This window comes from Pongo abelii, chromosome 11 (assembly GCF_028885655.2).
Source record: "Pongo abelii isolate AG06213 chromosome 11, NHGRI_mPonAbe1-v2.0_pri, whole genome shotgun sequence".
Taxonomy (NCBI): Eukaryota; Metazoa; Chordata; class Mammalia; order Primates; family Hominidae; genus Pongo; species Pongo abelii.
Genome location: NC_071996.2, coordinates 72,784,558 through 72,809,542, shown reverse-complemented (window position 1 = coordinate 72,809,542; position 24,985 = coordinate 72,784,558). Strand labels below are relative to the sequence as shown.

The 24,985-nt window shown below is 40.3% G+C and overlaps 1 protein-coding gene across 2 annotated transcripts in view; it reads right to left on the bottom strand.

Moving 5' to 3' along the window:
* MYO3B (myosin IIIB) overlaps positions 1 to 24,985 on the bottom strand; it is a 460,851-nt gene that overhangs the window by 419,940 nt on the left and 15,926 nt on the right. For both annotated transcript variants that reach the window (XM_063712864.1, XM_063712865.1), the window contains exons 3-6: positions 23,859 to 23,963; positions 23,514 to 23,613; positions 20,911 to 20,987; positions 2,425 to 2,570 (exon numbers count right to left, since the gene is read on the bottom strand). In XM_063712864.1, coding sequence (XP_063568934.1) covers positions 2,425 to 2,570; positions 20,911 to 20,987; positions 23,514 to 23,613; positions 23,859 to 23,963 — 428 coding nt within the window. The remainder of the gene's footprint in view (positions 1 to 2,424; positions 2,571 to 20,910; positions 20,988 to 23,513; positions 23,614 to 23,858; positions 23,964 to 24,985) is intronic.

Genomic DNA, 24,985 nt, shown 5'->3' with positions numbered 1-24,985 from the left:
CCAGAGGAAGAAGCCACACGCAGTATTCTGGATCCCAGCATATCCTGAAAAGGATTTCATTGTTTCACTGACAAGAATTCCAAAACACTCAAATAGTCACATTCAAATAGAAAGAAAATTAATTCTGAAGCCAAATGGATTCAAAGGATTTTTGTCATTATTTTTCATTTGCTTTTCTCCACTGAGGGGGCGGAGAGAGAGAGAGAGAAAGAGAGACAGACAGACAGACAGGCACTGAACTGAAATCGATTCCAATGAAACACACAGGTAAATAATTTGAATGCCTTTTTAAAATACATAAATGCTTAATTTCTCTACTTTTCATCAAAGAGCTTTTCTGGGGAAAGGATACATTTTTAGCACTAGAAATTAAGTAGCACTGACACGGGATGCACACATTTGGTCAATCCATAACCCTTCAAAGAGAACTGTGCAATTCTAATTGACAGAGTAATTTTAAAGTAAATAACTTGGTGAATATAAACCCAACATATTTTTCTTGGTTTGGGGAAGAAAAAAGCTGTACAGTGTATGTAAATATGCTGAGATTTAAAATAAAACTTCTTATCATTCTTGTCCAAGAATGTCAAGTCAGCCATTAAGGTTGTGACAACGGCAAGTGTTGAACACACATGAGCACACATAATCACACTGAGAATCTGCTGACTGATTATTGCTGACATTGCCTAGTTCAATCTGATTCATCATTTGCACAGGAACCAAGAGACATTAAAAGGGCAGGAGGTTACACTAGGAGGAGAGAAACAAAGCCTTAAACTAAGTTGGGATAAGGATCCTTTTCTAACAATTGCCCAATTCTTGGGATCCACTCTGTCCCGAGGCAGGCAGTAGAGACTTAGTTACTCGTATCCCACATCTGGAGATCTGGAGGCTTCTCCCAAGATGGAAGAGATGAGTGGTGAGAGAATATAGAGATTATTAGAGATCATAAGCTTGGCTGGGCACAGAAGCAAGCTAAGTGGAGTCACTGGAGTGGAAGGGTCTATTTAGACACATACACACCCCCTCTCCCCCAGCACACACACTCTTTGCTGCCTCACATTTATCACCTTAAGAAATTTTTGAACACCTGGTCTATATACAAATACATAACAAGAAAGGAAAAAATATAGATGATCTCTTATCAAAAGTACATATTATTTTGCTAATAAGAAGCTACACCTTAATCCTGATATTCAGGAAATTATGTTCCCACATTAAATAAATGGTGAGGGGTAAACCATTTGTAAAAAAATCAAAGCACACACACAAATCATTCCAGACACCACTTCCCATTTTCTGACTTATTACTATACACAATGCAGCTTGTAGCTCCTGCATTCTTATATCCTTTTGAATGCTCACCAGACTATTAATTTAAAAAGCCAGGTGCTTCGTCTGCTCCTCTAATTACTGTGACCTGTTTTTGTGATTCGAAAAAGGCAAAAAGACTAACTCTGGCTTGGGTGGGAATCATTTTTGGAATAGTGGTTGGTGGTTGTTCACATCTGGATTAGGTATAAAATGATAACATTATGATGATGAACACCAGAGAGCCTCATCTGCATATAAATAGACCTAATCAGAAATGCAAATTGCAATCAGGAGAAATTTTTAAAGGCTGTGATAGCTCTGTGATTGTGCAGATAAGGAAAGGTCAACACTTGTATTGTTAAGGCAGTTAAATGGCTCCCAGCCTGCCCAGAGCCTTCCTTTGAAAGAGACATTTGGAAGGTACAAATTATCTCTCAATCTGCACCCTGGTTGAGAAGGAGTCCCTGGATAGCTTCATTTTCCGTAACTAGAGCCGTGAGCTGGCCATACATCAGCCCGATTCCAATGAAAGGCAACCCAACCTCTCGTACAAACCCCTAATGAATACACAGAATAGAAAGTATACTTGCATTTAAATGCTCTCCAAACAGACCTCTTTCCGCACAATTTTCCACTGAGACGGAAATTAAGGGATGGAGAGTAAGATATAGCGCTGATGTAACATTTTCTGATACATTTCAATGCTAGTCTGAATGAATACAGCAATATGATATACATATGTTTTCACTGAATACTAGAGAAAGTATGTAATTAAAAAGAAAACACTAGCATTTAGACAGATTACTTAATCCACAATTCCATTCGTAGTCTTATCGTGCAAAGTACAAAAAATGAGTATCTCAGAAAAAGCTGAGTGCTAAAAATATGCAATTGTTCCAACATGGTCTTATTATTCCTTGGGCTATGTTATCTTTCAGGAACATCCTCTTCTCTATCCCCCCAACCCCCCTTGCTTTTTCAAAGAAAATATATTTCACAATCAGGCTTTGTCAGGTTTGGAGAGAAATTGCTTACAAACTATTTATTATCCCTCTAACTAGACGCTTTCACAAAGAACTAATGAGTCAAGAGCGCCATCTTGTGTCTTACCTTGGAATCTTAAAGAGTGTTTTCACAGGATGCATGTCAAAGAGGGGAGGGTCTCCATCCCCCAGTTCAATAGCTGTGATCCCCAAGGACCAGACGTCACAGCGAGCGTCATAGGAAGAGTCATACTGCTGCTCACAGGCAATGACCTATTAGACAAAAGTAGGACATGACACATCAACCCTACTGCCACATCAGATGTCCTAAAAAGGCCCTGGGCTGATCTTAGCCCCCTTCTCAGTTTTCTTGGCCACGATGATATTGAATTCCAGTAATAAGATGTGTATATTCTAGGCCTTATTTGTGTGTAACCAATTTATTACCTTATATGTTCATTAGCTTTTAAAAATGTGTCAGTTTTGTTTTTAAAAAGCACGCATTGAACCGTCTAAGTAGCAAGAACAGTGCAAGGGGAGGAAGTGGGTGTATACCACACCATCCCAACCCTGCTATTCATTAAGGAAAGGCTTTGTCTACATCCTTCACCTCATTACCAGCTACTGAATTCAATAACAAGCAACAATTGTTCTCAAAGATGCTTGTGTACTTTGAGATGCATGAAATCCCCAAGAGTATAACAAACTAAGCAGAGAGACGTTGGAAGACTCACATGGTTAACATAAAGTAGAAATGACACCACTCCACCCTTTCCTTTTTCTAAGAGCATCTTTCCCCTCCTCAAACTCCAACAATGGTGTGCATCACAGAAACAACTGCCATTCCAGTTACTTGGCCTGACTAGGTACAAGAGCAGCAGAACCAGAAAATGACCCTGGGCTTGTCGTTGGGTTGAGGAGTCTGTAACCCTGTGGAGGAATGTTTTTATCAACTTTTTGAGTCAGGCAAGAACATCTCCTACACTCAGACTCTGATGACTATCACAATGGTGATAGGAGAAGTCAGGAGTGAGCCAGAGGATGTGGAGGACCAGGAACTCCTATTTGACCTAAAATCTGCCACCAGGATGACCCATGGCCATGGCCAGGGGGGAGACTTCGATGTCTGATGATCCAAAACATGAGGGAGGGGGCAACACCTATAATGGTGAGCACAGGAAGACCAGAGTAATAGAGCCACCCTCTTAGGCCATCATAATGTCTTTAGCTTTTTTTATTCCAAATGAGATGGGACAACTGACTGTGGTGAGCAGAGGAGTGACAGATCTAGCTTATGTTTTAGCAAGATCACTCTGGCTACTGTGCAGAGGATAGATTATGAGGAGAAGAAACAAAAGCAGTTAAATATGTTACTGCAGGGATCCAGATGAGAGATTGTGAGATGGTGAGAAATAATCAGATTCTAGATATAATTTTGAATGTAGAGTCAACTGGATTTGTTGAACAGGGCTTAGAAGAAAGGAGAGCTAAGGAAAACTCCAAAGTTTTTGACATGAGCAACCACCAGAATAGAATTCGTATTTACTAAGATGAGGAAGACAGTAGGAGGGTCAGGTTTGGGGTGAAGAGTGGAGCTCCATTTAGGATATATTAAGCCTCAGATGCCTGGGACACTTCTAAATGGAGAAGAGTATTTTAGCCTGCTGAGACTCCTACTGGACTTCTGATCTAGAGAATCGTAAGATAACTGTCATGGTCTGAACATGTCTCCCAAAATTCATGTGTTAGAAATTTAATCCCCAATGCAACCAATGGAAGGTGGATCCTTTCGGGAGGTGGTTAGGTCATGAGAATTCTGCCCTTGTGAATGGATTAATGCTACCATGAAAAGGGCTTGCAAGACTGGGTTTGCTCCCTTCTGCCTTCTGCCATGTGAGGACGCAGTATGAAGGCCCACACCAGATGCCAGCACTTTGACCTTAGGCTTCCCAGCCTCTAGAACTGTGAGAAAATAAATTTCTGTTCTTTATAAATTACCCAGTCTCAGATAATCTGTTATAGCAGCATGAAACAGATTAAGACTAAGAAACGGGTGTTTTAAGCCACTAAGTTTGTGGTATTGTTATGGCAGTGATAGAAAACTAGTATTCCTGCTCTCTTCCAGACACAGTGCATTGGACTTGTAAGGCCTGGCAAAATGCGCCAACCGTGCAAAATGTGCTCTAAACTCTGTGCTCTTGTTCTCGTAATTGCCCTGTACTCTTCTCTTCTGAGCTGGAAAATATTTTCTATATATCCACATCCTTGGCCTGGCCCCAGCCCCATCTTCTGAATAGAATATCCTGTCATACTTTTAACACGTTATTTTCAAATGTACATTCAAACTGAAGTTCAAATAATTCCAATTTCAGAACCAAAGGCCATTTCATTGCCCCCAAAGACCTCCCTTTCCTCACCCCAATCAGGTGAGAACCTACATTATTTTTAAAGATCCCTAGAGAAGGTTATTCAACACCTTTCCTTTCAGAAGTGACACTTTCGAAAGTGTAAGACAAACATAATTTTAGACCTATCAATCAACAAATAGTTCACTGTTATTCATGACACTGTGATAGGGCCTGTGAGGGAGAGAGAAATAAGACTCTGTCCTTCCCCAGTAGGAGCTATGGCCAATCAAAATATAAGGTGAACCTATCATAATTAAATGACAAACCATGACAACTATAAATGCTGTAAGACAATGTGTACTAACATGTCCAATAAAGGATATGGGCTCTAAATGCTTAAGATTTTAGAAGGAGACCACTGCTGGCTAAGCAAGACAATAAAAAGTATCTAGTACCCATAGTCTACAACTTTTGCAAAGAAACTCAAATCAGCTTCTAGCCAACTTGGATGGGACACAAAAGGCAACTCTAAGAACATATCTAAATGTGAAAATGGAGATATTCTAACATTTCTCAAGTGTTATCCTGAAATATTCAAAACTTGTATCTGGTTTCAACTTCTCTTTACAGACAAACATTATCTTCAGCTCATTCTGATTAATAGAAAAGCATATCTTGGCCTAATTCTTCTCTTTAGTGCATCATGTAACAAAGAAATTATTAAAGTTCAGCCTTCCAAGGAAGTTTATTGAAAATTATGCTAATAAAATAATTCACAAATAATTATTGAGTACTCATTAGTCTGGCATGATAGTAGGCCCTAGGAAGAGAAAGTCAAATACACGCTGAACTTAATCTTCATAATAATTTGGCAAAGTAGGTGCTATTATCACTTATGCAGGTGTGGAAACTGAGGATAGCATGGTTAAACAGCTTACCTGGCATCACATAGCTAGTAATTGTCAGGGCCAGAATTTGAACCCAGGCAGGGAGAAAGATAACTAAACAAATCATTGCCATATAAGTGCTATCTATAATAAAAGTTATAGTTGGTTAAAATTGTTAAAATTATCAGCTTCTGCACTCATATTTTGACTACACTCAGGTGTTCTGAGGTTTTGTCATTTCAACTCCATCTTCTTTGGGGGTCTCTCTTCAGGATTGCTCCTTACCAGTAGGAAACAGCCCTTTCTGCAGGTTACACATACGATGAGAATTAAAGAAGCACTCTTAAGAGGATGCATGGCAACTGAAGGTCAACATCCTGGAATGGGATTCCCTATCAATCCAATATTAAAGTCTGAAGCTATTTCTTTAAGAGAAAACACTACTATCATTCTCTTTAGCTCAACATTCTCCTTGTCTCTAGGTTAAATAGAGCTGAGTTAAGGATGCTTGGATGGTCGAATGGTCTTTCTTCCCTTGCCCCCAGGAGAAGGTGACCTCAAAAAGAACTCTCTGAATCAGTTGTTGGGATGCTCCATTAAGAAAGGAGAGTGGCGATAGCAAGTAAGTGCACTGCTTTGGGACCAGGTTTTCCAGGTTCTGTAAGTCACATTAAAGGAGTGGAGAGAAATGAGATGGTGTTGACAAAGGCCCAGGACCCCAAATGCACACCTTTTCACATCTGAAAACAAATCACTTATATTCTCAGGACCTCTATCTATAAAGTGGTAAGGTGGAAATAAACAACCTATACCACCCCTTCTAGCTCTAATATTCTACGACTTTGCGACTTCCAAGTAAGTGATCTTTGGGTAGTATCTCAAACTGAGAGGCTAACACTGCCATACAAATGAGCTAGAGTGAACAGTACATTATTCTGAGATGTGAACAGGATGGCTGGAACTTTGAGGGGATTTTGTTGCCAATGTTTTGTAGAAGGTGTTAAGGTCTATGAAAATATGCTGGTTGCTGTAATAATGCCTCTGTTAAGGAAGATGAGCTTCAGCGACAGAGCAATTGTTTGGAAGCTGGTTAATGGAGCATGTCCGGGTTCCTACCTTGAAATGCAAACTTATGGCTTTTCTGGTACAGTTAGACTACACTGCTGCTTATTTTAGGAAGAAGAAAAACACTAATCCTGGATTACTAGCAATATCTACCCACTGGCATCTTTAGTGCCCAAGGCCAATAGCTGTTTTACCTAGCAGTGGGCTTGAGACTCCCAAATGTTGGTCATTACCACCTTAGCTGCCAAAAACTTTTCTTTCTGGAGAAGATTGAGAACAAGAAACAAGTTTTCACTAATGGTTTAGCTTGACAGGTCTTTGGAGCAAAGGCTAGTCATTATCTGTCTTCAATTGTTGAGGCAATTCTCTTTAGCCTTCTTCAGGCTAAGGAGTTCACAGATCCAGACTCCTTAAATCTACCCCCAGTCACTCCCTCCTACCCCACACAGGGAACACCTCCCCTCTCCTGTGGGAATCTATGGGATGAAACCACATCCACAACTGCTTTGACACATATCATCCCCTTGTCTGTCCTTGAGCAGGGTCAGCTGTGTTCTGTTGAAGACGGCTGTTCCTTTCCTTAGCCACCAGCCAGAGAATGGCAGAGAAAAACAACTGTCAGCAGCTCTTGGGTCACGAAGAGACTTTCACCTCTGACTAATACTAGAAAATCCCAGAGCCTGGCATCTTTGTTTTGGTTTTGCCACCCTCTCACTGGGTGACTTTGACAAAATATTTTATCTCCCTGTACCTCTTCTTTGCAAGCAAACCAAGCAACCCCTTTTTCATGGGCCTCATCCGAAGCACTGCTTATGAAAATGCTGGTTATTCAGCTTTTACTATGGCCCTAAAATGTTAATAGTAAATATCACTGGATCACTGACATATAGGTAATAATTATTTTATTTACTTACTTCTTTAAGATCTTTTGTGTTTTCTAAAGTGTCTATAGAGAGCATGGATTATTTCTATAATAAAAAGAAGCAAATTTTATGTTTTTTTGGTCTTGAAAATATAAATAAATATTGGAAAGTTTGCCTTAATTTTCAAGGGCATGTTTCTTTCTTCTGGAGTATTTGTTGACTGCTGGGATTCTTTATCAAGAAGTTGGCAGGTTAAAGGTGGTGTCTTGATTATATAACTAGGTCCCTGGCTGGATATGGTGGCTCACGCCTATAATCCCAGCACTTTGGGAGGCCAAGGTAGGCAGATCACGAGGTCAGGAGTTAGAGACCAGCCTGACCAACATGGTGAAACCCCGTCTCTACTAAAAATACAAAAAAAAAAAAAAAAAAAAATTAGCCAAGCGTGGTGGCACATGCCTGTGATCCCAGCTACTCAGGAGGCTGAGGCAGGAGAATTGCTTGAACCCGGGAGGCAGAGGTTGCAGTGAGCCAAGATCATTCCACTGCACTCCAGCCTGGGTAACGGAGCAAGACTCCGTCTCAAAAAAAAAAAAAAAAAAAAAAAAAAAAAAAAAAAAAAAAAACTAGGTCTCCATGAGATTAATACCAGAAGAATGAAGCATAATTATTCATGTAGTATAATCAATAAATGGTATTGAACATAAGGCTTTCTAAAATGGAACTTCTCTGGAATCAGAAGTTGTAGTCACAGTATAGCTATTCCAGTGGTAGATTTTTTTAAATCAGTTTTACAAATGAAATTCCCTTCACAACTATATCCCTTTCTACTATAAGCACAGGGCATGAGTAGAGTACTTTCACTTTCTCGGACCATCATGATCCATAACTAGGACTTATTGATAAAGTTACCAAGATAGGGGTGAGTTCCACCCTCTCTTGCACAAAGACTTGGTGTATAAGAATCTGAGCTTACAGCTTCTCATCTCAAGATCTTCATTATCCAGAGAGATCATCTGTATTATACTATACGTGAAAGGGATAAAAACAGTCAATATATGAGCTTCTAGATTCGGAAAACCTAGTTTCTCTAACAACATAGTTAAACCATTTATCAAATTTTATATCAGAGAGCTGCTGGGCTGAAATTTCTTCCAATAATGTAATTTTAAGCAATGTTTTCAAGCAAATAGTATTATAGTATTTTTGCTGTCATAAGAAATAATTTATCAAACTTAAACAACAGGTATTATTCAGACTACTTTATTTTTCCACTAATATTTTTAAATGTCATTAAAAATGTAATTAGGTTTGCCTTCTATGTTCTGATTTCTCACCTTACTAGAATCATTCGTGCAATCCAAAATTATAACCAAAGGTCAGGATTAAAATTTCATTCAAGTACACAGGCAAAATGCTGTTATCTCAAGAGCTAAATTCAGCTAAATAAGAGGCAAGGCAAACAGACCTAAAGCTATTAATCCTTGGCTGACCTTGAGCCCAAAAATGCAGGCAATAGACTGGCAAATAAGATGGGCTGAGAGGTAGGAAGGCAAATAGGATTCTTAATTTTGCTTACACAATTCATGCAGCATAATTGATAAATGTTATTGATCATAAAGATTTCTAAGTCAGAACTTCTCTGGAATCAGAAATTGTAGTTACAGTATAAATACTACAGTGGCAAATATTTTTATCACTTTTACAAATGAACATCTTAAAGTGTTATAAGCTGAGATACTGAATAAACAAATGAAGTTTCTTACGTAAGATGATACATAATTTCAAGGGAGGATATATTTGAGATTCGTTCTTTTTTTTTTTTTGGTAAAGGAAATATGGACTAGATGAACTGAAATTGAAGTATTTGGCAGGGGGATGGTCTTTCATAAAACTAAAACTAGGGCTAAGATTGAATCCACATTTTGTACACTATGAAATTGCCAGAAATAATTTAAATTAGACTGTTCTTATGAACTTCAGGAAGGTCTCTAATTATAATGTGATGTTCTATGGGTCTCTTTTTTCCCGGGATTGTAAGTTTCAGCTTACGTCTACAGAGAAATAAAGCCAGGTTCAAATTAAAAGCACACAAAGCACGCTTACACTGCACCAGTTTCCCACCATAGGAACCATAGGAGGGTAGAAGGGGAACTCACTCTGGGTTTGAGGTCAGCCCACACACTGATTTTTGCACCTAAATTCCCTGAAGCCCTGGGAATCGATCATTTATTCTTACTTGTGTGTTAAGTCCCCTTCTCAGACTCAGGACCGATATCTGCAGAACTCCTAGCATGCCCAAATTTCGTATTTGTCCTTAGTACTCAAAAAGTGAAGGAGCACATTTGCTTGGAGACCCAGTGCAATCCCACTGTCCTTGCCTGTTCCAGAGCTTCCTCATATAGAGATGGACAATGAAAGGACCTTTAAGTTTCACTCATTCAACCCCCTTTTTTACAGAAGGGAAAACTGAGGGCCTGAGGGGAGAGTCAGTTGATTTGTCTGAAATCACACTGTTGGTTCATGATGAAAGCAGGAGCAAACTCCATGGTTACCTACCACCTTCCTGAGTGAGGCATCTCTCGGGAATCCTTGTAATTATGGAGAATGCTGAGCCACTTCCAAACAGAGTCCATATTCAGAGAGCTGCAGTCACAGTAACGTCTACGCTATGAACCCATAGGCACAGCATGCAAGCATTAAGCGGATGGATTTCCTGCCGCCTCGCATTTCCCTGTCCCTTCACTCTCCCTTGCTGCCCCTTTCCTTTGCCAGTTAGTGCTCCATTTCCACCAGAGTATGTTAAGGACAAGGAGAACCTCTACAATTCAGTCCATTTTACAGCTTGTCAGGTCACGTATTATTACACCAAGTCAGGAAACAGATTCAGAAAGTTAAGAGATATATGCGCTGAAGGCCACAGCTAGTAGTGGATAGAACTGAAGGATGAGTACCTAATCAGAAACTATTGAGGAAAAAATGTTTTTCTCCTTCATGACACATCTGAAAAACAGGAAGGGAAGCAAATCAATCAGAGTATCTGAAAGTTCCCACTTGGACATACCCCTTCATCAGCAAGTATCTGTGGTTTCTGTCCTCATCCAGGCTGACAGCACCATGCAAATAAGGATGTCCTTGAGAATGTCATATGTTCCTGTTAGAGAGCGATTCTGTTTAGCTCTCTAAAATTAAAAAAGGAATGGGAGGCCGGGCACTGTGGCTCATGCCTGTCATCTCAGCACTTTGAGAGGCCAAAACAGGTGGATCATTGAGCCCAGGAGTTCAAGACCAGCCTGGGCAACATGATGAACCCTGTCTCTACTAAAAATACAAAAATCAGCTGGGCGTGGTGGCGCATGCCTATAATCCCAGCTACTAGAGAGGCTAAGGCACAAGAATCGCTTGAGCCCTGGAGGTGGAGGTCACAGTGAGCCGAGATCACACCACTGTACTCCAGCCTAGATGACAGAGCAAGACCCTGTACCCCCCACTTCCCCTGGCAAAAAAGTATGAGAAATGCCCGGGACATAATAGAGCTCAAGAAACACTAGTCCATCTGTCTGTCTTGTTCCTATTTCATCCTACTCACGGCTCCTCTGAGGTCCCATCCCTCATGCTGACTGCTCTCCTCCGTTTGCGCTCATGGTGGCCCAGTGGCCATCAGGCAAGGAAGCAAATGTAGAGTTTGGCTTGGGTGGGAATTCTCTTTCATGGGCTGAGACTGTACCCAGAACAGGGCAGTGGAGGCACTGACTGGAGGTCAGTCATGGGTAATTTGGGACCCAGAGCTCAGGAAGAGCTGAGGCCAACTCTGACATTCCTTCAGCAAACACTTCTGTTCCTGCAGTAACAGAATCAGTTTTTCCTCTTTTCCTCTTTGGTGGATGAAGAGAAGGGGCAACAGCAGATGCTTTGACCCTTCTCAGCTCCCCGGAGAGGAGTGAAGACAGGCTTAAAAATTCCAAATGCTCCTGGTAGTTGTTCCTTTGACATTTCTGGCTTAGCACTTCTCGCTCAGCACTCAGAGGGGATGTGAGGCCTCCGCTCTGGGCCTCACATGCTTCTGCACATCTGGGATCTAAAGCCCTCAGATAAGGTCTTATATTTAGACCCACCAGGAAGAGGGTGATAACATATCACCGCCTCCTCCAGAACCGGCCTCCCGCCTCCACACTGACATATGACACATGACTCAACCTCCCCACAGAGCTCCAGCTGAGAGGGAACTATATTGCTGGAGCTGAGGTGAAAACCTGGGGCTGCATCCAGTCATTTCCACCCCCCGCACCTTGGGCCCTTTGCCTGCTGGAGCACCGAGCATCTGGGTTGTGCCTCAGGGCCTTAGAAGACAGAACCACTCTGCAAATGTAAGCAGGCCAGGGCCAGCCTCAGAACCAGAGAAGGAATCTGTTTCTTTGAGCCTGACACACAATGCCTGGGGTGAACTAGGGAACAGCAAAAGGTTACGGAATCTCAGAGATGAATGTTTCTGGAGAAGGTAGGCAGGTCTTTCAGCCAATGATCTGAAGTTCTAAACCTCTCATTTAACTCTCCTGAGCTCCCAAAGCCTGCATTCCTCACAGGGATATGACCGGCAGACAGGGTCCCATGAATCTCCAGTCTTTTAACAGAGCCAGGTAAAATGGAACCTAGCAGCCATGCCGTCATCATCAGTTCACTCTTACTGGGAACTTGGTGAGATCCCACCCTTATTGCTTGTGGAACATCAGAGCCATGGAATATGAGAACTGAAAGTGGGTCTTCCCTCTAAAAACAGCAAACGTTCCCTGTAAAATAGAAAGGACCTTAAAAGGCAAAGACTACCTAAGCCAATTTCTTCTTTTTTACAGATGAGAACAGGCTAAGCAGAGGTAGAGGTAGGGGTAGGGGTAACATATGCCACCATTGTTAGAGGCCCCTATTGTGTCTGGCACCATCCTGAACAGTTGCAGTACATTATTTCATTTTATCTTTTGAGGCAGGTTTTTTTCTCCCCATTTTACCTCTTTTAACTTCTCCCCATTTTACTAGTTTAATAGAAATATTTTAATAGTTATTTAATAGATAGAAAATAATTTAATAGAAATATTAAGTAATTTGCCTGAGGTTCCTGGGTAGCAGGTATCTATGATTTGCTCCCAGATCTATCTGACCCTAAAATTTATGCTTTTTTACTCAAACTGAAGCCATATTAAAATAACTGAACCACAATCATTTTTTAGAAAATGAGTGGCAGAGCTAAGACTAAAATGTAAATCTCCTAAATTCACTTCTAAAGAACTTCATTTTATTTTTTCCGTTTCCTTCTCTTGGGCATTAATTACACTGGCTTTTAGCATCACATTGAAATATTACATTTTCCTTCATATATTAGGAAGGATAATTCTCATCTAAGTTAAGAATTGGGGGAAAAAAACAATTCACGACTTATCTGGTACTCTGGTTGTCACAATTAAATAATTTGCTGTGGTATAGTGGTTAAAAGTAAGGACTTTGGAGACAAATATCTGGGTTCAAATTCTGGTGGCATCACCTAATAACTTGTCCAAGGACAAGAACAGTTACTTTCTGTGACTCATCTACTTCTTCTAAAACATTGCACTAGCAATAGCACCCCCTTTTTGGTAATGTAAGATTTATAAATGAGTTAATACACACAACTCACTTAGCACCTAACACATAGTAAGCACTCACTAAACGCTAGCTCTTATTTGGGAACCAAACCCATTAGGTAGAGCTTAGGGAACAAAATGGTAATAATGACAATAATAATAATTCAACTCCATAGTGTTGTATGTCTTTCTCAGCCCTTTGACGCAAAATATCTCATTTGTCATCTCTAGCCCTGGCAATGCCAAAGGAAATAGCATTATCGTTATCATTTACTAGGAATGGCATAATTAACAAAGGCAAGAGTGGCTGCAAAAGGCTTGCGATATTTCTGCATTGGTGTAAGCTAGTTGTTATGGCAACCGTCCCTTGTCAACGACCCTTTGCCAGGCAGAGAGAGACCCATTTTTGGAGCAGTCACAGCACATCTGTTTCTCTGCTCTGCTGATTAGCTCTTGTTTGCAACAATGAGCAGATGGAAGTAAAGAGGGGGAAAATTTTCTAAAAAGAAGCAAATGTTTATTTTATCCACAAGTCTGTTTTCCAGCACAGAAACAGACCGTTAGCTGTTTTAGGAAGATGCTGCATTTACTAGATCCTTAATGCATGGCGGAATTGCAAAGTGTAGTCAACCTATAAATTATAGGTGATAGGTCCTTCACGTGCATCTTTTAAAATGATGTGTCTCACACTCCAATTTCAGAGTATACTTCCACTACATCTCTGCATGTCTTTGTAATATGAGCTGTTGTCTCAGTTAGCTGGTACACATTTTCCACAATGAATATCTCATATGAACACACTGTAAAGTGAAAGAGTACAAGTATCCTTTCCCTGCCTTGGTTTCTTCATCTGCAAAATGGGACTTGCATTCCCATGCTCTCTGAAAAGCCAGACAGCTTCAATGTTTACTAGGTATGTGAATTTGGGCCCGATTCCTCCTATAGCTCTTTAAGCCTCGCTTTCCTCAGTGATAAAATGGAGAAAATAATATCAACTATTGAGAGCTGTTGTGAAAATGAAATAAAATATTTTAAAAGCCCCTATCATAGTCCCTGGTATAGAGTCAGTCCTCAGTAAGTGAAAGTTTCCTTCCCACTATGCCTCTGCTTAGCAAGTGCAATGTTCAAAATATCTGACAATCAGGCGGCATGTGGCACTGGCCATCCCTGCTTGTCAAACAGACCTTTCCCCCCATAGTTACTGGATCATCAGGTTAGAAACGTCCCAGGGTAAAAGACAGGGCACCTCTGGTGGCTGAGGAGCACTCAAGGGGCTCTGGATGGCGGCCATTTACCATCCAGAATGAATACAGTTTAATATCTTAACAACCAGCCTGGCCACACAGTGTACATCAGCTAAATATAAGCCATTATTTTAAAAGTCTACTGGTGTCCTCAATAAAAACGATAATGACAACATTAGTTCTTTCTCTTGGGTTTCAGTCATTTACAAACATTGAATTTAATTCTTTGCTATATGTGATGGTGGAAAAAGTATTTTAGGTATCAACTACCCCTAACCCCCCACTATTACCATTAATCAGCATAAACTAGGCTTGTATCCCTTTTGCTATAGGCCAGGATATTACCTGGCATGTGTTTGATATAAAAATTGGTTGAGCACTATTGACAGTGGACATGGGTTATACTGGAAATCCCTTAGTTGAGTGAGTCACAAATTATGGATTCCAGTCACCATTACCCACCTACCCACCCTGTGTCTATAGACACTTGGCCGGACAGAGCCTTAGATTCTTCATCTACAACATCAATGTAAGCATGCCCGAGTGGCACTCTCACAGGTAGATGATAGTGTTTTTAAAACACTGTTTGTAAAAATTCTATGCAAATGTGGGACACTATTATTCATATTACTTACTATAAGTAATATGTAAGGAGACAGTGGAGGAGAAAAGAGATAAGAAACATGGCTAATAGGAAGACTGTGTTGTTTTTGTGGGTTTTTTTAGGTGCATAAAATGCAGGCTAAAGTTATAGGCCAGGAGACCAGAGTGGCTTAATCAGGTGAAGAGAAGTTTCAAGGAAGTGACTAGGAGCTGGCCAAACATCTCAGGAGATAATAATAATTTTAAAAATGCTTTGCCTGAGAGTAGGTAGGAGAGAACAAAAGTCTGGGGGTGTTGGGAGCCCACACAGGAAGGCAATTTGGTATGCTTTGTACATTCAGAAAGAACCATGTTTGCCTCAAACACCAAAGGCTGAGAGAGTGCAGTCTATGTGTGTGGTGTGTGTAGAGTAGCGGAGGTGGTTGTGTATGTGTGTGTAAACAGGCAAAGCTGAGCCCTCTAACTATGCTAGCATCTATAACCTGCAGCCCTGCAGATTCTAAACAGTTGACTAATTACCTTGGAAACTTGAATGATTTAATACAAAGGAAGGGCGCTAAATATTAATATTTGGGAGCTCGTTATTGGTTGAACTGTGTCCTCCAAAAAAAAGGTACATTGAAGTCCTAGCCCCCAAAATCTCAGAATGTGAACTTATTTGGAAATAGGGTCACTTCATATACAATTAGTTGAATTCAGATGAGGTCATACTGGAGTAGGGTGGGCCTCTAATCCGATGAGACTGGTGTTCTTATAACAAGACATGGACATGTGAAGACACACAGAGAAAATACCATGGCACTACAAAGGCAGAGACTGGAGTTATGCAGCTGCAAGCCAGGGAACACCAAAGATCACCAGCAAACCTCCAGTAGCTAGGAAGAGACAAAGCAAGATCCCTCCCCTAAAGGCTTCAGAGGAAGCCTGACCCTGCTGGCATCTTGGTTTCAGATTTCTAGCCTCCAGAAGTGTGAGATAATATATTTCTGTTGTTTAAAGCTACCCAGTTTGTACTACTTGATTACAGCAGACCGGGGAAATAAATATAGGGTGCACAAGTCTTCAACCCCAAGAGAGAAGGAAAACCCACTTTAACTTCTTGCTGTTTGGTTGCACCGTGAGTGCCTTCACCTGTGGCTATTGGCATGTTGGAGCCACTACTGCCCCTCAGATATTCACAGGCACTGTTGTCAAAACTGCCCTAAAGTCAGTCCCTGAACAATGAAGCCAGGCAGCCTGCAGCAGTCATAGCCAGGGAGATTTAAAAATCTGAAGTTTTCATGACTTTATTATTATGAGCTGCTAAATCAACAAACTCCAGAACAACCTACCTCTGATCTTATTACACGAGAAACTTAATTATCTATTGTTCAAGTTATTTTGCTCATGATAATCTGCTAAATAGTCTCCATTCGAAATTTTTCTTTCTCTCTTAAGATAATCTTTCCTGTAGTCACAGTATGCTACTGACATACAGTGTGTTTAGTTTATAAAAAATTGTTCTGATCTTAAGCCAGGCATGTTGGTGCATGCCTGTAGTCCCAGCTACTCGGGCGGCTGAGGCAGAAGGAATGCTTGAGCTTAGGAGTTGAAGACCAGCCTGGGCAACATAGTAAGACCCCATCTTTAAAAAAAAAATTCTACTGATCTCGACTTTTAGATTAACCCTTTTACTATGCCAAGCAATTTATTTCCCCAGTAGTATTGTTTCAAAGTACTAATACACTAAGGGCATCCCACAGAACTCTTCTCCTATACTGCTGAGTTGATACTACTCTGCCAGTATCTTTCAACTTTAGTAGTGTCCAAATGAGGTAGTAAGAGAAAATGAGTAGAGACTGTTGACAATATGATAGTCATTTCACGCTGCAGCTTTGAGGTGCCCCAGTGAATTGTGTGTCTTGACTGCTCATCAACATTTGATTGTACTGTGGTCACATTCCATTAGCTACCTGGTTTGTAGAATAGCTATCTGAATTAAATATTACACTTACTCATGCTTGTGGAATAAAAATGGAAATAAAAAAGGGAAAAAACAATTTGGTTCAATTCCTCAAAAATAAAATAGGATCAAGGATCTCTCAGCTGCATTTTAAAAATAAAGCACAAGTCATCTGCAATGCTCTTATTCCACTGGCATTGATATTGCATGCACTGTTGTGTTTAATCTAAAGGCCACTTATTCATACAAGCAGAAGTGAAAGCATATCAGGATCAATATACCACACAGGCCATCATATGAAGACAGTGTTAATTTGAACCATCACTGATTATGCTTTCAAGGACTGTTCTTGACCCAAAGCATTGCTCAGATGGATAATATAAGCGCTTGTTGAATTGAATTGAAAAATGGAAGGTTGTTCTTGTGGACATTCCTATGGAGGATTATGGCGCAAAAAGAGACTTTGTTGGAAAAAATACTTCTCCATTTAGAAAATAAAAATGTGAGAATGGTGCAGGCCTGATTCCCAAGAGCTACAGCCTGGGTCCCAGAGCATACTGGACACAATCACACACCCTTTGAGAATCCTGCACTTGAACAGTCAGACATTCACTCCTGCAACGTGCTGTCAAGGTGTCCATACCTTAAACTGCTTACTCTTCAATTCATCCACTGCAACAGGCAGGATGCAGTGCTGGCTTTTCCCAGCTAACAGGGGAACCACTTCCAGGGAATCTGAGCAAAAAGTTCACCATAAACTGTTCCCTACAGAAACACACCACATTTTTTTTTTTTTGAGACGGAGTCTGGCTCTGTCGCCCAGGCTGGAATGCAGTGGTGCAATCTCAGCTCACTGCAAGCTCCGCCTCCCGGGTTCACGCCATTCTCCTGCCTCAGCCTCCCGAGTAGCTGGGACTACAGGCCCCTGCCATCCTGCCAGGCTAATTTTTGTATTTTTAGTAGAGATGGGGCTTCACCGTGTTAGCCAGGATGGTCTCGATCTCCTGACCTTGTGATTCGCATGCCTCAGCCTCCCAGAGTGCTGGGATTACAGGCGTGAGCCACCGCGCCCGGTCAACACTCCACATATTTTATTCAAGCCAGTTAAAGTTGGAAAGTCACAAATACCTCTTTTTTGTTTGTTTTGTTTTGTTTTGTTTTTGAGATGGAGTCTCACTCTGTCGCCCAGGCTGGAGTGCAGTGGCACAATCTCGGCTCACTGCAAGCTCCGCCTTCCGGGTTCACGCCATTCTCCTGGCTCAGCCTCCTGAGTAGGTGGGACTACAGGCACCCGCCACTATGCCCAGCTAATTTTTTGTATTTTTAGTAGAGACGGGGTTTCACTGTGTTAGCCAGGATGGTCTCGATCTGCTGACCTCGTGATCTGCCCACCTTGGCCTCCCAAAGTGCTGGAATTACAGGTGTGAGCCACCGCACCCAGCCACAAACACCTCTTAATAAATGTACAAAGCCATTTATACATAAATGTACAAAGCCAAGAAAATGCTTCTCTTAATTATATTTTGTGATTTTGAAAATACCAATTTGCTCTAGATTAGAACAGGAATACCATCTTCCATGTTATGCCACCCCAAATATTAGTTGAGTGACCTTAGTTATGCTTTCCTTTAAGAACAGATCTAAATCTACAGAGAAATTTGCTAATATCAATAGTTGTGAAGCAGTCCTCAAACTGTCCTCCAAGTGCATCTTATCCCTTTGGCTTTCTTACCGATGCATTCATTCATTCAACCTTTTTTTTTTTTTTTTTTTGAGAGACAGAGTCTAACTCTGTCACCCAGGCTGAAGTGCAGTGGTGGCATCTCAGCTCACTACAACCTCTGCCTCCCGGGTTCAAACAATTCTCCTGCCTCAGCCTCCAGAGTAGCTGGAATTACAGGTGTATGCCACCATACCCAGCTAATTTTTGTATTTTTAGTAGAGACGGGGTTTTGCCATGTTGGCCAGGCTAGTCTCAAACTCCTGATCTCAAATGATCTGCCTGCCTCGGCCTCCCAAAGTGCTGTGATTACAGGCATGAGCCACCGCTCCTGACCCAACAGATATTTTTTTTGAGCATGTACTCTATATATGCTCAAAAATTGTACTCTTAATATAGTATCAAGCACTATATTAAGAGCTTAGACATCCCAAGTCCCTGCCAGAGCTGAGTCCAGTTAGGAGAACTGCCTGCCAACAACTACAATGCAGTGGTGATACTGTATTAACAGAGGGTGTAAGGACGTGGTGGAAACTTAGGGAAAGGAGCCTCAATGTGGGCAAGGGATTAGGGAATGTTTCCCAGTGGAGCTAGCATTTGAGACTTGTCAATTAAGGAGGAATTTTCCAGAGGCCTGGGGGTCATTCCAGATGATATAATAGTACACCAAGGGTTTAAAGGAAAGACACATTGGTAGGGATTTGGAGAGTCACCTGTTGTTCACTACCGTTGGGGCATTAAGAACAAGTAAATTGGGGGAAGTAATCTGAAATAAGGCTGGATAGATAGGGGCTGGAATATTAAGAGCTTCATTCAAAATTCAAAGAAGTTTTGACTTTATCCTGCAGTGTTTCTCAAAGTGGGATTCACAAAGTCCCTAGATAACTTTTTATGTTTTTGGTTTTGTTTCAGTGATAATTGTATTAATAATAATAATGGGAAAAGGAGGAGTAAAAACATAGTCTAGATCATCTGGATGACCATTTGTCACACAGTGTTCATATTATGTTTACTATTAAGTTGGCACCAAGCCAACACAGATGTAACAGTTGGAGATCAAAGGAGGTGCTGTTTGAACAAACAGATTATGCTAGCTGAAATGGAATAAAGTAGTAGGAGAACTGAGTAGCCACATGGTACGTGGTTGTAGGTGTGCCAGACTCAAAATAACCCATACTATTGTGTCCTGAAACATAAGCACACTGCAAAGGACAATGGAGATTCACAAAACAGTATCATTTGTCTCATAAAATTAAAGCTGCTTACTTGAATGTTACTGGCATTGTATAATAGCTTTTTCATAATACATTTTTTTCCTTTTGGTTTTATACTTCTACAAATAAAAATGACAAAGAGTTTATATCTAGTTTTATGTTTTGTAAAACCTATTTAAGAAATATTTAAGATTTAGGTAAACACTGGAAATTGTAGCATTTTTCTTTTTCTTTAAAATGGGCCTATCCATTACCCAGTATGAAAGAAAGAGCCATAGATGATGAGAAGCGGGGGGGTCGTTGAAGAAATTTAAGCAGAGATTAGTGTGAACCACTTACTTTGTTAGGAGACCACTTTGGCAGTCACACAGAGGAAATACCATCATGCAGAGATGGAAAGACATCTAAGGAGGTGATCATCTGAGTCCTTTTATTAAAAGAACCCATTTGTTTAATCCAGAAAGCTGCTCTCAGGCAAAGGTCAGCATACTGTGGAATTAAATGACCTGAAAAACTAAACTGCACTGGTGTTTCAGAGCATGCCTCATCTAGCTGGAAGGTTCCCCAAACTTCTACATGCGTCATTTTCTAGAGAGTTCTGTGATGATGCCAAACCTAAATTAGGAATAAATCCCATGTTTTACTACAGAGAGCCGACAAAGTATACAAGATAAGTTGCTATGTATCTGGTAACACAAAAACAACCAGGGCCACCACATATAGTTCTGTAGGCCAGTTGGTGCTGAAATCTGGCTCTTCACAAAGCCATATACCTCTGGGGCTGCATCTATCCAGGGAAGTTGACTTTTTCTAATTTATACAAGGGCTGGATGAATTTGCCAAGCCATGGCCCTTGGAGGGGGCTGCATCTTCTGGAGGGACACTTTCTTCTAATTGCATGAAGGTACCCTATGGGATAGCTATAACTTAATCTTGCTTTTCTGAGATTACATCTCACCAGCATCACTGACCAAACTAGTACTCTTACAGTTCAATGAGGATAATGGACTTTCTTCTCCCTAAAAATTCTGGAGAGCATATGACCTACCCATAAAAAGGCATAGTACCAAGGCACTCAACAAGTGTAAAGAAAGAACTAGATATTTCCAGCTTACCTCAGGGGCCATCCAGAATGGGGTGCCAACAGATGTGTTTCTCCGCAGACGTGTACTGGTGAGTTGAGCTGAAACACCTATAAGGAAAGAGTATCAGAATTCAAAAGTGAGCAAAGTATGATGCTAGACCAGCGATTGGCAGACTGTTTCCACAAAGGCCAAATAAGTACTTTAGGCTTTGTGGGCCATATGGTGTCTGTCACAGCTACTCAGCTCTGCTGCCATAGTACAAAAGCAGCCATAGTAAACACACGAATGAATGTGGCTGCATTCCAATAAAACTTTATTTATAGATGCTGAAATTTGAATTCCATGTAATTTTCACATCATGAAATATTTTGGGTTTTTTTTTTTTCCAATCATTTAAAAATGCAAAAACCATTCCTAGCTCATAGGCCATATGAAAATAGGAGGCAGGTCATATTTAGCCCACTAGCTGTAGTTGCCAAACTACAACTCTGGAGCATGTATCACTCTATTTAAATCATTGGGATTTTTTTTCCCCCTAATGGACATCCCTGTCTATATCACTGCAAAAATCAAAAGAAAAATATCAACAACTAGGATTAATCCAAAATATCGTCCTATTATATTTCCAAATTATTTCACATGACTTCTTTCTTAATAAGGGGCTTAATTTTATGGAGAAAGAAGATCGGCTGCACTATCTGTAACAGAGCATCAGTGTAGACATAAAAAGATTTCAGTGCCTTATCTTGCCTAGAAGCCTGGAAACCTGGCAAGAAAGCTGTGTTTGTCAAACGGAAAAAGAAAATGACTAATACATTATCTGGGGCTCAATGTTGAGGACCTGAATTCTAATGTAACTCCAATGTCCTTTAACCAGCTGTCTTCTTCGTATCATGAGGGCGTAAAGGTCCACAGGATTAAGAATCAATGTTTTCCATCCCAATTACGCTTTTTACTAATTATGTGATTGCTTCACCTTTGAGCCTCAGTTTTTTCATCTTTAAACTAGGGATAATCACAACAGTCACACCTAACACAGAGGATCTTCTTAAGACCAAATAGGAGAACAAATGTGAAAATGCTTTATAAATTGCAAAGCATTGTACACACGTAAGGTATTCTTTTATACCACACAGAAGTCTCACATAGCCCTTAAGAGAATGACAAGGGTTGCCACTAATGTCGTTGATGACAAAAACTTAGAAACTGAACACTATGTTTTCTTAGCAAAGGACACACCTTTGAAACATGAGCATAGATTTGCCAAGGGTCTGCGGGTTTATTGGGGGATGACTGTTGTGTTCACTGTGGACATTCTCTTTATTAGAGAGCCAAGAAGCTCTTTAAAGTCTATTGGACCTAGATAATTTCCCATTTTACCAAGTCCTCCACCACAATTTTGGTAAAAACAACTATACCTTTCTGGTTTTAATTTCTAGACATTTCTTTTGCAGCCACTGAAAGTTCAGGAACCTTCTAATGGAAAGATTAGGAACATTTACTCTATGTCAAATCGCAAAGCTGCTGAGTGAATAAATCAGTATCAATTCCCAGCCCATCCTCATCCTTCCAGTCTGTTTCCCCTCACAATGTATTTACAGTCCCCAGAATCACGTGCAAAAAATCTCAAATGTTATACACACAGCATATTATTGGAGTTATATCGTTTCTTATAAAGAGGAGCATAAGACTTAAACAAAATGCTCCCTCTGCTATTTTTCTTTGCTTGTGTTTCAGTAAAAATAGACCAGTACGTCTAAAGCAACTTCATTTATTTTTAAGTAATTTCTTCTGAGCAAGTGATAAACTGATACATGTTTACACTGAACTCTTTCTTAGCAAGAAGACAATAAATATTCTTTTAAAAATCATCAATCTTGTTTACTATAATGACATTGACAACACGTTTAAAGTGTTTCTCTAAATGTTTTCTCATTATTTGTAACAATGACTCTGAAGTACTATTGTTGAACTCATTTAGAAGACTAAACCTTCAATAAACTTAAAAAAAAACAAATGGTTTGTTGTTTTGTGAATATCAACATATGATATTACAAGGAGATATTTAATAGTTCTCTGGCCTTAAGTGATATTGCCCTGCATTTCCTCTCACACTTCCATTTCCCATTAATGTTTCCAGTTCAACCAGCCTCACATGTAGCAGCAATAAACACAATTTAAAAGGATGTTAGCTCCCAGGCCCAGAGGACTATTTTACCTTCTGCTCACTGGGAATAAGTATGCCTAAGGCTAGTGAAAGTCATTTGAAAGACCAAACTGCTTTCTCTTTTCATATGCAAAAGAAGAAATGACAAAATGTAAATTATAGACAATTGCCCTGAGATGTGAAATTCTTAGCAGAAAACCAAGAAGTTTTTCCATCAAGTTCTTCTTTTGAAACACTTTTATTTTCAATCTTTATAAAATTGCTTCTAAAGCTGAAACTAGATTAGCAAACAGCATCTCCTAGGGTGATCCATCTGGAGCCCCCACCCCCTCCAGCTTGTGTTTGACTGGAAAAGTCCCTCAGCCTATGGTGTAGCAGAGAAGCCCCAGTCTTCTGAGATTGCAATAAATTGTCCCCTTTGGCTAAACTGCACACATCAAGAAAACAAACGACAAGCAGTCATTACCAAAGTCAACGAGCTTAACTCCTCCTTCTGTTGTCAGAAGAATGTTATTCCCCTTCACATCACGGTGGATGATTCGGTTGTTGTGCAAATGCTGAAGGCCCTGCATGGCATCCCACCACCACCAAACAACAGGAAAGAGAAAAGGGAAATTTACATGCTTATTTTAAAGCAATTACCCTACTATTGAAAAGTCTCATGAAAGTCTACATTTGGCTACACCTTCCTGCTGTTAATAATCCTTGCATATCATAGGGCAGTTTCCCCATTGTTAATATGCAATAAGGACCCAAGCAATGAACAAACCATCCCATTTGCTGTCATACCCCGTTTGATAGATGTTCTTACCAAGAGGGCCCCATACAAGATGTATGAGATCATTGCTTCATCCAACCGCTGGCCACATCTGAGTAGACCTTTGACAAGCTCGGTGACTGAGCCCCCATTACACAGCTGCAAGAAGAGGTGCCAGACACAGGGAGAGCAGGAGACCATATGTAAGAAAGAAAAGAAAAAGAAATTAAGAAAAGCCGACTGATACTGATTCAATGTAGTAAATTTCCAGATTACAAAACTCCAGCTTGGAATATTCAGACTTCACATTTCCATTACACAGTCTAATCTAATTCTTTGCGTATGTATTTTTTATTTGAGGTGATGATTTATGAGTGAAATTGCATGTTCAAAATGCTAACTTTCTGATTGCCAAATATAAAATAAAAATAAAATATAAAGCACAATTAGAAATTTTTTAGAAATAAAATTTTTGGAAAGAAAAAGCATATAAATAATCATGGCAACTTACTGGCTATTTTTCACTTTATATGAATATTGTCTATGTTTTTAATGTGCATTTTGAGGATAAGGAAAAACCGGGAGAGGCAAGATGGATGCCCTTGATACCTGAGAGAGAATAAATTTCAGTGATTTCTCCAGTGCTAGCACATATCAGAAGCCCAACCAGCAGCTCTTCCTAGAACTGCCATTGCAGATAAAGTTTATGGAGTGAAGTTGCATCATAAGTGCATTTATTAACTTTTTAATGTTCAATTTTAGGCTCTCAGCAACTTTATGCTCTTCTCTCTTTTTTGTCTGTAATTAAAAACACTAATTTTATTTTGCATATTTGTTCTTTGTCATATATTGTATCTTACTGAAGTTTGAGTACATAAGGCAGTTATACTGAGAGAAGAGAGACAGACCCTCTCATATTGTTTTATACTCAGAAAAGAAAAGAAAAGCAAAACAAAAGGCAGGTAGCCCGGCGCCTAGGAACCAGACCCGAAACCAGGCCTGGGCCTGCCTGACCTGAGCCTGGTAGTTAAAGATTGACCCCGGACCTAACCGAATATGTTATCTATAGATTCCAGATATTGTATAGAAAAGACATTGTGAAACTTCCCGGTCTGTTCTGTTTCACTCTGACCACCAGTGCATGCAGCCCCTGTCACATACCCCCTGCTTGGTCAATCGAT